The 13,620-nt window shown below is 37.0% G+C and overlaps 1 protein-coding gene across 1 annotated transcript in view; it reads right to left on the bottom strand.

The window, feature by feature from the left end:
* Positions 1 to 435: 435 nt before the first annotated feature.
* The window catches only part of muc5e (mucin 5e), a gene marked incomplete at its 5' end in the record, with an annotated part of 107,096 nt that continues 93,911 nt past the window's right edge, over positions 436 to 13,620 (bottom strand). The window contains 4 exons of the mRNA XM_088922604.1: positions 436 to 581; positions 1,507 to 1,646; positions 2,791 to 2,899; positions 4,115 to 4,277. Of these exons, the coding sequence (XP_088778730.1) occupies positions 436 to 581; positions 1,507 to 1,646; positions 2,791 to 2,899; positions 4,115 to 4,277 (558 nt within the window). The remainder of the gene's footprint in view (positions 582 to 1,506; positions 1,647 to 2,790; positions 2,900 to 4,114; positions 4,278 to 13,620) is intronic.

Below are 13,620 nucleotides of genomic sequence, written 5' to 3'. Positions count from 1 at the left end.
CGGTGCCCTGCGGTGGCTTGTGGGTAGTTTCCCGTACTGCGGGTTTGTACTGTGCATTTTGAATGGCTGCATCTGTATGTATTTATTGAATATTAATAAAACCTATCCAAGAGGCAATCCAGATAGGAGCAATACCCATTCTAGTTTATTTGAAGGTAGAAAATGAAGTACAAAACAAGCTGATGCAATTGTAGAGATGTGACCTGGCAGAAGCACCTGAAGCCTCCTAGGTGAGGACTGACAAAAGGCTTCAAAGCTGCTCAGGAAGAACAGACTATCGGCTAGAGTCATCTGGTGGGTGACTGGAAACTAAACAAGACTGCCAGCACCGGGAAGAGAAAGGAAGCAGAACAGGACTGGAAAATGGAACTCGCAGATCAGGATAGAGAGTGGATGACACTCCGCTGCGGGGCTTAAATACAGCACTAATCAAGGTTAGCGAACAGCAAGTGGTTGGGACAGCCTGCCCAATCTGGGTGGTGTTGAGCTTCTTGTGCGAATGTGACCAGTATCCGAGGAGACAGAGAGCTGAGAGCTATAATCTGCGTAGGCGTAACACTTTCTTTCTAATGATCTTCTCGCTGCTGAGAAGGAACTGAGGATAGAAATGTCTTTCTCCCAAAATATCACAGTAATAATGAGAATGATGGGTGTTTTGTGTCAAGTACATACAGGTATGAACAGCATTAAAATAGAATTCAACTATTAAAAAGTTATATGGGTTAAATCTAACTCTTTCAATAATTTTCTTATTTTCTTATGTTCTTAAAAGGTACTTTTATGGCTCATAACAAAACACAAACATTTTCATCTCTATTTTTTTCCCAAAATCAGAAAAATATTAGTTGTGTTTTCCAACACATTTATGAACAAAATCACTAATAAAAGTTAAAACAAATGTTTTAATGTCATCTTAAAAAGATTGTTTGTAACTAGTATAGATTGACCTTAATGCTTTCCAGCAATTGAATGCACTAACTTCAATATACTGTACAGACACTGTAAATGATGCAATAAAATATTTTATTTTAATTTTGAAAGAAACAGTTATACAGTAGTTCAACTAAAATAGATTCCCCATGAGGGTGTTTGTGATTTAAAGATCCAATAGAACAAATTTAAACAACACCTGAATAAATTTTTAAGTCTGTTTTGAACAAGTTAATGAACCTTTAGCTTTTAAATGAACAAATTATTCATTACAATTATCCCAGAGTACAAGAACATTCAAACTTCTTGTATGAATTACATATAGATGAAAGCTGTTGATAAAATGTATTAACAGACTGAAAATTACAGTGAATTTACCTATTCCATTTTTTAAGATTTGCATATTAAATGTACTGTAATCAAGTTATAGTAGGAAATATACAATTCTAGAAAAATAAATCACTAGAAACCCATTTAGAAAACTTGTAAATTTAAAGTTTAAGCATATGGAAAAATCATTATTTCAGAAGTTGTATTATGACGTGGATGTACTCTAAGTACAAGCTAAACACTTACAACCAGTTATATACTTGTAACTGTACAATTTAGGAGTATTACGATCACAATTCAGAGTTGCATTTCTTGTTTGGATGGTAGTTTCCAGACAACAGTGACATGTTTGCTTCATTCTGAAAATACCTCCAGCACTTTCCAACCTATATTGAAAAGAGATAAATAAAATGATTAACTTTTTCACCTCCCATTATAACAGAATACAACACATGAACTGCAAGGAAGCCACTGTTATAAGACCTACTGAGAATCAGATCCTAGCTTTTGAGGACGTAAGAAAGAATATGGGCTACTGCTAAATGTCAAATCCACTGTCATTTAAATTTTGGCATTCTTTAAACTATGCATAACTGCTTTTTACATTACTTTGATAAATTTACATTAATTGGATTTTCCATATCCATTCCTTATCCACCAAAACAAGTCCTGGGTCTGTGCTGCTGTGAATCTGGACATGGTGGTTTGATAAGGAATCGGGATAGAGCTAAGACGGTACAATGAGCAAATCAAATGACATGCAATACTATCCCCCACCTCTAGTGACTTGTCTATACACATCTTTAAATGACCAGTTATACATGACATATTACATCATTTCTGTGTTGTTGGAGCTACTGGTATATGGCATATGGTATGTTGCTTAAGCAGAAATTGTCTGTTAGATGATGACATAAAATATTATATTGAAATCAAAGAATATTGCAAACGGTAATGTAGGAAATGTTGCCTTTACCCAGATACTAAAAATCAATCGATTATAATTAATTCAAGTGTCATGGTACTTTCTACCTTCTAGCATGAAATGCTATTAAAATTATTAACAACAGAAACTTAAATACAGTATGTAGAGGGTTTCATTGTACTGTGATTTAAAAGGTTCTACAAATTGTATGGTCTATGTTGTGCATGATAAGCACAAAGCTTTTTACCATTTTTCTTTCAGATAAAATTAATATTTAATAATATTCAATCTATCATATAATTTTCTAATAAAGAATAATAGATATTTGGAAGAAATTTCATTTTCTTGTTCAGTATCTAGGTTTTAAAAAGAATGACCATAAACATTTTCATACTGAAATATTTTACGGAATTTTAAACAGATACAGATACTGTATGAATTGAATGCACTTCCCCAACTATAAAAAGTTGCATTGGTTTCTTCTCTTATATTCAACAAAATACTTGTATTATTAAATGTGTTTGATGTCAATTCAGATTGACCTGGTTTTGAATATGGCTAAACACAGTGTTCTGTTTGAAGCAAAAGTAAAAGCAGTAGCTTACTGAGGCTGAGATTCACAATGGCCTTCACATGAAGTCATTTCCACCTGACCGATGCAGTTATCAACAGTTACATTCACAGTGGACTTCTTTGGATAACATGTTTCATTGCCTATAACAAGAGTACAATTGTTAATGCAGGTAATGTGTTATATGTATTTATCTCACTTTGTTTTTGCTTTATTACTTATGCAACTGTTCATCAGTCTCAACTTACACATGTAGCAGCACTTGTCACTATCCAAAATTCGTTGTTCCTAGAAACAAACAAATTCATTAATACATCCCATACTCTTATTTGAAAGCCATTTTAAGAGAAGGATTATGAAGTTTATTACCTCAGGGCAGTTTTGTGCTGGGCAAATTTTTGTTTTCGTAGTAATACCGGACTTTTCACAGACGTAAGAATTACATGGTTGAGAATAATCTTTCCATTCATCTCCAACCTATATTTAGGGAATAATGAATAATGTCTATTAAGGATTTTATATAAGCTATTACAAATTTTCAGAGGGATATTATTTTTTATAGAAACTACTTCTACTTTGTCCATTTGTCATTTTCTGCCAAATCAGTTTGAATAAATACAGATGGATATACTGTATTTGAAATGGTTTAACGCAAAACATGACTGACAGAATTTAAAAAGAGTAGTGTAACGTTGAAATAACAGTTGATGACTGATAATGTAAAATGTTGCTTTTTACAGTGGGTGATTTTTAATATCCCCATTTAATTAATTCATTATCAGTTTAAAGTCGCACAAAAGGCAATGCAAAGCATCTTTTACATATGAATGAAAATAAGTTTTATGTAACTCAATGCTGTACCTTATATTTGGCTCCTCCATACTCACAAGTCTTCTCAACTACAAAGAATTTAAACAGATAATTGATTGAATTTTGGGGATTAAGTTTATTGGAAGCATTTTAACTGTACTTTATTGTAATTCTCTTTTACACGCAATATTACAGTGTCTTTTAAATGACAAGCTTTACGTGGTGCTAACAAGCTCTGTGTTAATTGTAGTATTCTCAAGACAAGAAATGGAATATTGTGCTTTTTGTCAAGATACACATACTGTATGCAATGGCGTTCTGTATTTTGTCTGCCTAGTGACCTGCTTCTACTGCTACAGTACATGCCCTTGTATAGGAACCAGACACATACTGTAGCACCACAAACAGACTGCGGACATAGGCATGCCAAAGAGCAGATAATTGTCAAAACATTAATTGTAAGCATTTGTAAAAAATGATAGCCTGCCTATGTTACACTATCAGTATACTTTTCTGCATTACATTTTAACAATGTTCACAATACTTACCACAGTACTGCATCTGGCAGTAGCCAGTGGCATTGTATGTCACCAATATTTCATTGTCTTTGCAGGCTGGAGGTGGTTTAATTTCTTTAGGTGTACATTCTTCTGTATTTGTGATGTTGCTACAGGTACAGATATGACAGTTGGTTTCCCAGGTCTCACCAGTCTAAAAGGCAAGGAAAGGGTATAGTAAGTGTCAAGTGAAGCAAGTGATATAAAGACAATAATTATTCCAATCACACAGCAGCTTTATAGACAGCAGATTAGGTAGAGAAGTGAGGAATTGCTTCACCAACTTAATTTGTGGTTATAATCCCTACTCTAGTGAATGGTACAGTGGGATTTTATTGACCTTGTAGAATGGACCTCAGCCATATCACTCTGCAACTCACAACTGGCAACCCACTGAAGCTAAGCAGGTGTGAGCCTGGTCAGTACCTGGATGGAAGACCTCCTGGGAAAAACTAAGGTTGCTGCTGGAAGAGGTGTTAGTGGGGTCAGCAGGGGGCACTCACCCTGCAGTCCATGTGGGTCCTAATGCCCCAGTATAGTGATGGGATGAGATGTAAAACCAAGGTCCTGACTCTCTGTGGTTATAAAATCCCAGGGTAGGGGTGTAACTGGCCAAATTTCCCATTGGCCTTACCAATCATGGCCTCCTAATAATCGCCATCTATGAATTTGCTTCATTACTCTGCTCTCCTCCCCACTAATAGCTGATGTGTGGTGAGCATTCCGGCGCACTTTGGCATTGCATCATCCAGGTGGGGGCTGCACATTGGTGGTGGAGGAGGGGAGTCCCCATTACCTGTAAAGCGCTTTGAGTGGAGTGTCCAGAAAAGCTCTATATAGGTGTAAGCAATTATTATTATTATTATTATTAAATAAATCGTTATTGTGAATTACTATAGATAATACTTCAGTTTATAAGGTGTAAAAATAACCTAGTTCAAGACTTGATGACAGGGTCAAGTGCAAAATAATATGTACTTAATTAAACAGCAATCTCCCTAGGTAGAATATATATGTATGTGTAGAATATGTAAGATGGTGACATAACCCATTGTCAATACGGTTCATCCAAAATTCCAGGGGATTTTTTGTGGTTAATGTTTTTCAAATGACAAAGTTTATGTGGTATAAAAAAACATTTGAATGCTACTGGTCTGGATACTCAAATCAAATCTAAGCTGATACTGTACAAGTGATTATAACTTATTGTTTACAGCATTTAGCACCTTTAAACACAGATCTCACAACACAATAAAAAAGTTTAGCACTAACCAACTGCACAAGCTTACAACAGAGAATCACAAACCTTGACACTAAGTATTACTGCTGATCAAAAAGCATCAGTAACTAATACTCACTCATTGCACATGTACCTTGAATAACTAAATTGCAAATGGCAACAATTAAATGCTGTCAACCGTTGGTGCCAAACTATGTGTGGCAGTACAAGGGGTGTGTTCAGTGTGAAGGCGGAGCCCTGAATTAAGGGAGATGTGTTGCCTTAGCAACCACAGCTGACCTGCCTAGTTGTGGATGAGCTGTAGCTGTGAAGGCCTTTTAAGAACACACTGAGCATCCTGGAGGGATGAGCAAGCAAGATTCCAGTATAGTCCTGCAAGGGGGGGAAGAGGAAGAGGAAGAGGAAGAGGAAGAGGAACAGGAACAGGAACATTCCAGTGACATTCCCTGAGGGGCTTGTGAAGAGAGCGTTGAGGCTGCGGTTTTGCTTCTTTTTATTTTCTTTTACTTTTCTCCTGTCCTGCTGTGATGCAGCACTGGGGCAGGTTGAGTTTTCTTTTGTTTTTGGCTTTGCTCCTTTTCTTCCAGGCTGGACCCTGCTAAATAGGGATAATCCAGACTGGATGCAGCTGTTTCAAGCAGTCTCTCTTTTTCCCCTAGACTGGGCCTCACTAGATATAGTCCAGACTGAATACCACTGTGCAAAGCGGTGTGCTTTTTCTTTTTTTCTTTTTTTCTGGTTTGTGCTGACCTTGCACTAGTGCCTTCACACCCTCAAATGGGGTGCTGACTTTTACTGGTGTTTGCCGTGACTCCTCCCACTCCTGCATTGTTACATATGGTTGTTAGAGATAGTGTATATGGAATTGTTTAGTTTATGTGGGAAAAAAAGCACGTGAAACCATTTTGGATATTACCTAAATTAATTTTGAGAGATTTTAACAGTTACACTCCAAAACATAGACTTGTTGTTATGCTGCAGCTGCTGATAAGCTGATGATTGGTCGAAGCCCAAGCACGGGTTTCAGTGCATTGCTAAAGATGTTATAACAGAAGCTGTGAATGGCAAGATCAGAAATTATAAAGAGGATTTGATGCAGGCAGGTGGAAGACAGTATGTAAAGATCTGTCTATAGAAACAAAGAGAAAAAGGTTGGCTCTGTAAAAAATGATTCAAAAAAGGAAAAACCGAAAAGGCCAGGAAAAAATATCAAAATGACAAAAAAGGGGAAATAGATTAAGAAGGATTTCACTGAATTGTTGCGCAGGAAAAAAGAGAATAGAAGGTAGTAGTTTGCTAGCAAGAGAGATGCAAACGCTCACTCTAGTGTTGAGGCTTTAATGACGGAGCAATGATATAGAGGTTCAAGGTGACTTAAATAAGGCGTCTAAATAATGTGATTGAGAACTATATCACAACCCTAATTGTTGATTGGAGCCTGATAGTTGGCATAATTGAAAAGTGTCCCGAACTAGTTTAAGTGGCAGGTTGAGAGCTCCTGGGAATGTTGCCCCTGGCAATAGCAGAACATGAGTGGGTCCTGGCTTGGGCATGACACTTATATAGTACTTGTATTGTAGAACTTATTATCCATTGCAAGATCTCTGTTGGGTAGGACTGTTCACAATACAGTGCTTCACAAGCCAATTTATCAATTACTCTTCAGAAGTTAAAAAACAGAGACCACTTAGGTAAATGTCTGTGACAAAGAAATCTCTGAACAATGATAAGGTTATTTTGACTGTACATAATGGGACATGTTTAAGAGGAGTTGACTATTATCCCATGTAAATAGAATTACAGATGCAGCCATTCAAAATGCATGGTACAAACCCATACCGCATGCAACTACCCACAAACTTGCGGCGTACCGCGGTTCGTGATTGGCTGGCCAAAATGACCAACAGGGGCACTCGTGGTGCATTGGTCGGTAGTGAAAAGATTTAATCATTTAAACTCTTTACTGTGCACATTTTAATCCGCTTAGTATTGAATATTTATATGGAATTTTACAACTAAAGGGAAATTTTAGTTGCTGAGCATAAAAAGAAGAGGAGCATAATGCATCTGAAGGTCATAAACGATATTAATTTAGGAACATAAACATATTATGTAAACTTGTATATTGCTGGTCTTGGTAGTTTAAAAAAAAAATGCACACCAGTATTCCATTTTTCCCTAAACATTTTAAGCATCAAAGTCTTACATGTGGTTATTTCGGAAACGTTTTTACATGCTCCTTCTGACCATATTAAGTTTATATTAAGTTTAAGTGCCTGCGGGCACTTTTCCTGTCCGTGGGGGGAAGGGTGGACTGTCTTTCATTAGAAGGTTAGCCTATTCTATTCTGAGAATGTAGAGGGGGTAGAAACTGCCCGCGGTCATTTAATTAGTATTAAAATTCACACTGATTCCCTTGTGAAGATATGAACATAAGAATATTCGTGCGTGGTAAAAAAAATAGCATAAAAACAACAAAGTGAAGGCTATGAAGACATTCACAATGTACTTTATACACAAAGCAAGTGTTCTCACAACTCTAGGAGGTTTCGTGAAAATGCTACAGGCGTGCCAAAATCGTTTTTGAACTTCAAGCTAACTTTACCCCGGTTTGCATTGTCAGATTGTGAATCAAAAAAGGCATTTAATTAAACACGCGTTTGCGATTTTAATCAAAATGGGGTTAGACCATTAGACATCATCTTAGAATCTTTGTGTAAGCTTTAAGTTTTTTTTACTTTTTAATTATACACTTTAAACACTTTAATTTTGTAAACGCAACACACATTCTGTACAGATACAGTACAATCACATTCTCCTGTCTTCCCGTGGTGTAAAACGAATTAGCAGGTGATTGAGATAACAATGCATCGCCCACTGAGTGGAATGTTCTCATTTGTTCTCAAGTGTAAAAAGAGGTGATAAATCTTAATAATTCCGTGTCGCATTAACTAACTCTTCAGTTTATTCCACCAGACAGTACATTAATATAATTATATCGTTATTAATTTGTTTAGATACATGATTCCATATTATATTCCCTGTTAGTCAAATTCTAAAAGTATGCTTTTGTTTAAGCTGATAACGAGCGAATTCACAGAAAACGTTAAAAGACTATCACTTTTCACAAAGTATATAATCTTAATATGGTCAGAAGGAGCACGTAAAAACGTTTCCAAAATAACCACATGTAAGACTTTAATGCTTAAAATGTTTAGGGAGAAAGTGGAATACTGGTTTGTATTTTTTCTTTAAAATACCAATACCAGCCATATACAGTTTACATGATACGTTTATGTTCCTAAATTAATATTGTTTATGAGCATGTGAAAGGCATGGTGAATCGTAGATTCTCAAAACTTACTTTGTATGGTTGGAAACGAATACATGATCAGATCAACGAAATGCTGTGGTGTTACTTTTTGTCTATGAAAAATTAGTCTTTTCATTTACAAAGACAGTTATAAGGTAGGTGGACCAGGGTAAGACTTTGATCTTACAGCTTGTCCAAGGTCATTCGTTATTAATACTACTAGTAATATCTTTGGTAAATACATTGATGCATAAAATATTTCTGCATAATTAAAATATTTATGATAAAGGTGGTAGGTTGTGTACTTTTGTCCAACTGAGCAATCTTGCTTTTCTAAAATATACCAACTTTTTAATGTTTAATGATTAACATGCTGTAATACAGTTTAAAATTAAAAGTATAAAGAGTATACAGCTTAAATTCTTAATTGGATAAAGATTGTCCCTCAGCAGTGATATACATGAGAGGTTAAACTTTATGATTCCGGATACTATTAACATAATCTAATTTGCATACGATACAAATGCGCGGTTTGACGTGAAAGGACGCGTTTATTTGCGACACGCCCACCGCAGCATACCCTGCTCATTTTGAATGGCTGCATCTGTAGGAAACTGTTTGATCCCTGTGCAATTTCATTTTAGAATCATGTGAAATATTTTTGTACATGCCTAAAATATGTGATGTCCTGAACTCTTTGTTTATGATGGTTGTTGGTTGTTGTGTTGTATTGTCGTTTTGGATTTACATTTGTCTGCAAATTTCTCTACAAAATAATCAATTTTGAATCTAATTGAAGTGATTTGAATCAAATCATAAAAGAACTTTCCCAGCATCATATAGTGGTTCTTACTTATAAATTAAAATATTTATATTAATCCGTCCTTCATCCCGAGTAGGGGTGTAACCCTGGCGTCCTGGCCAAATTTCCCATTGGCCCTTACCAATCATGGCCTCCTAATAATCCCCCTCTATGAATTGGCTACATTACTCTGCTCTCCTCCCCACTGATAGCTGATGTGTGGTGAGCGTTCTGGCGCACTATGGCTGCCGTCGCATCATCCAGGCGGATGCTGCATATTGGTGGTGGTGGAGGGGAGTCCCCATTACCTGTAAAACGCTTTGAGTGGAGTGTCCAGAAAAGTGCTACAGATGCAGCCATTCAAAGTGCGCGTTACAGACACGTACCGCAGGTGACGTCGCTCAGTATGACGCAAGATGACGCGGGGCACCGCAGTACGTGATTGGTTGACCGACAGGGGCACTCGTGGTCCGTTGGTCTGTCGTAGAAAGACAGTAAACGTCTTTGCTGTGCCCGTTGTAGGTATTGAATTTTACCACTGAAGGGAAATCTTAGTAGCTGAGCATAAAAAGAATAGGAGCATACTGTAACGCGTGTGAAGGTCATAAACGATATTAATTTTGGAACATAAACATACAGTGTATAGCTGGTCTTGGTACTTTAAAGAAAAAAATACACACCAGTATTCCATTTCTCCCTAAACATTTTAAGCTTCGAAGTCTTTAACTAACGCGATACCGGAGTCAACAAGCATACTTTTAGAATTTGATTAAAAGGGAATATAATATGGAATCGCGTATCTAAAGAATTTAATAATGGTATTCGTGTGCTGCGACAGGGCTGTGTAGGGCTGTTTCGCCTGCCTGTTCATGTGAGCTGTCTTGTAGACGTGACTACCAGCTGACAGGTTGTGTTTTCGAATCCAGCTGGTGCTGGTCTTTTCTTTTAACAAACATTTCTTCGAAAAAATAGAATAGCGATATTATGGACAATCAATTGACTTTTATATTTCAAAATATCGCAACATGATCGATATTTGCGATATTTTGAACATATCTTCCCTTCTGACAGCGGTGCCTGCTTCTATTGTGTGTGTGTGTGCAACAGAGTAAATTTTTAATAGCGTTTTAAGCGAATAGGTAATTAGATTGCTCGTAAACCTAATCGCTTTTTCTACATAAACACAGCATGATTACTCTCTGAAAATGCTTTTCCTTTATTTTTAAAGTAGGCTCAGATTTCAACTATAGATCGTATTATTATAAACTTTCTTGGAAAAATGTATTTTATGTAAACCATGTTTGCTATTAATTCATTTAGGGCTAAAATACGTTCATTGTCTTCCAATCGAGTCGAGTTGACATTGGAAGCCTGCCACACCCGGACTGTTAAACCAACGCATTAGCACGTCAAAGCCCATTGAGGGTATTGAGCCAGTATTGGCTTTAGTATTCCCCCCCTCTCCCCTCAATTCAATTCAATTCAAGGTGTTTTATTTGCATGACAGATGGGTACAAGCAGTGTTGGGTATGTATATTGTAACGCTTACGGCAGACAGGCACTGTGTAACAGCCGGCGCACCAGAGCAGCGCACCGAGGGAGCGTCTGCATTTATAACTTGGTTTTTAAAATTAGTCAAGCAATATGAAGCATCTTCTTTTACTTTTGAGTCCCTTAAATACATTGAACACAGCTTTCTCACCACTTAAGATTGCTCTTGATACCATCCTTACACAAAGCAGAAGGGAGATTTTAGTGCCTGAGCATAAAAAGAATAGGAGCATACTGCAACGCGTGTGAAGTCCATAAACGATATTAATTTTGGAACTTAAACGTTCAGTATATGGCTGGTCTCGGTACTTTAAAGAAAACATACACACCAGTATTCCATTTCTCCCTAAACATTTTAAGCATCGAAGTCTTTAAGTAACGCGATACCGGAGTCAACAAGCATACTTTTAGAATTTGATTAAAAGGGAATATAATATGGAATCGCGTATCTCAAGAAATTAATATGCAATAACTGAGTCAAGGGACTCAGAGGATCCAAGGCTAGACTGAGTATAATAGGCTTCGGGCTTCTATTGTGACATCTACTGTAAATTACAGAAATGTTAAAAGTAAACAAAATAAAGTAACTAAAATGTGGTCTAAAATCACCCCTTTAGACACCCCTTTTACTTCACTGGTGTCAGATATGAAAGGCAATAGTCTCCCGTTCTGTCTGCTGTGTGTTGCAGCAGAGGGACTCCCTGCCGCTGAAAGGGGCAGAGTAACTTGCATGCCCTCTAGTACAGTTTACACATGCACGACTTTAAAAGCTAGCAAGACAGGTTTCGATTCACATTAGCTGGCGAGCCTTGTTAAAAAAACGAATGATAATGTAACATGCCACTGTTCATGAACAAAGTTATACTGAGATTTCCTAAGATACGCGATTAAAAAATAAATAAATAAAAATTTGAATCTCCCGCGGAACACATTCCATAAGAATCAGTGGTTTTACAGTATATATCGCCTTTAAAGGTGGCTTCTCAAAACGCTTTACGGGATAAAAACAACCAGAACAGCAGCAACAACAATATTGTATTTCGTTGCACTTTGAAAACCAAGTAATAACTTAACTATACAGTACGTGCAAACGTTTCGTATGTTGCTGTCGTGAATGTCTGCGTACCCATAAGTATCTTATTTGCCTTGAGTCTGTCTACAGTATCTCTGTCCCACTACCCCCATCTCTCCCTCAATTCAATTCAAGGTGTTTTATTTGCATGACAGATGGGTACAATTCTTGTTGGGAATGTATACTTTGATATTTACACCCGGCGCGGCACCGAGGGAGCGTCTGCATTTATAACTTGGTTTTTAAAATTAGTCAAGCAATATGAAGCATCTTCTTTTACTTTTGAGTCCCTTAAATACATTGAACACAGCTTTCTCACCACTTAAGATTGCTCTTGATACCATCCTTACACAAAGCAGAAGGGAGATTTTAGTGCCTGAGCATAAAAAGAATAGGAGCATACTGCAACGCGTGTGAAGTCCATAAACGATATTAATTTTGGAACTTAAACGTTCAGTATATGGCTGGTCTCGGTACTTTAAAGAAAACATACACACCAGTATTCCATTTCTCCCTAAACATTTTAAGCATCGAAGTCTTTAAGTAACGCGATACCGGAGTCAACAAGCATACTTTTAGAATTTGATTAAAAGGGAATATAATATGGAATCGCGTATCTCAAGAAATTAATATGCAATAACTGAGTCAAGGGACTCAGAGGATCCAAGGCTAGACTGAGTATAATAGGCTTCGGGCTTCTATTGTGACATCTACTGTAAATTACAGAAATGTTAAAAGTAACCAAAATAAAGTAACTAAAATGTGGTCTAAAATCACCCCTTTAGACACCCCTTTTACTTCACTGGTGTCAGATATGAAAGGCAATAGTCTCCCGTTCTGTCTGCTGTGTGTTGCAGCAGAGGGACTCCCTGCCGCTGAAAGGGGCAGAGTAACTTGCATGCCCTCTAGTACAGTTTACACATGCACGACTTTAAAAGCTAGCAAGACAGGTTTCGATTCACATTAGCTGGCGAGCCTTGTTAAAAAAACGAATGATAATGTAACATGCCACTGTTCATGAACAAAGTTATACTGAGATTTCCTAAGATACGCGATTAAAAAATAAATAAATAAAAATTTGAATCTCCTGCGGAGCACATTCCATAAGAATCAGTGGTTTTACAGTATATATCGCCTTTAAAGGTGGCTTCTCAAAACGCTTTACGGGATAAAAACAACCAGAACAGCAGCAACAACAATATTGTATTTCGTTGCACTTTGAAAACCAAGTAATAACTTAACTATACAGTACGTGCAAACGTTTCGTATGTTGCTGTCGTGAATGCTTGCGTACCCATAAGTATCTTATTTGCCTTGAGTCTGTCTACAGTATCTCTGTCCCACTACCCCCATCTCTCCCTCAATTCAATTCAAGGTGTTTTATTTGTTTGACAGATGGGTACAATTCTTGTTGGGAATGTATACTTTGATATTTACACCCGGCGCGGCACCGAGGGAGCGTCTGCATTTATAACTTGGTTTTTAAAATTAGTCACGCAATATGAAGCATCTTCTTTTA

The sequence above is a fragment of the Atractosteus spatula genome, chromosome 8 (assembly GCF_055471065.1).
Source record: "Atractosteus spatula isolate fAtrSpa1 chromosome 8, fAtrSpa1.hap1, whole genome shotgun sequence".
NCBI lineage: Eukaryota > Metazoa > Chordata > Actinopteri > Semionotiformes > Lepisosteidae > Atractosteus > Atractosteus spatula.
This window is presented reverse-complemented; position numbering and strand designations above follow the sequence as displayed.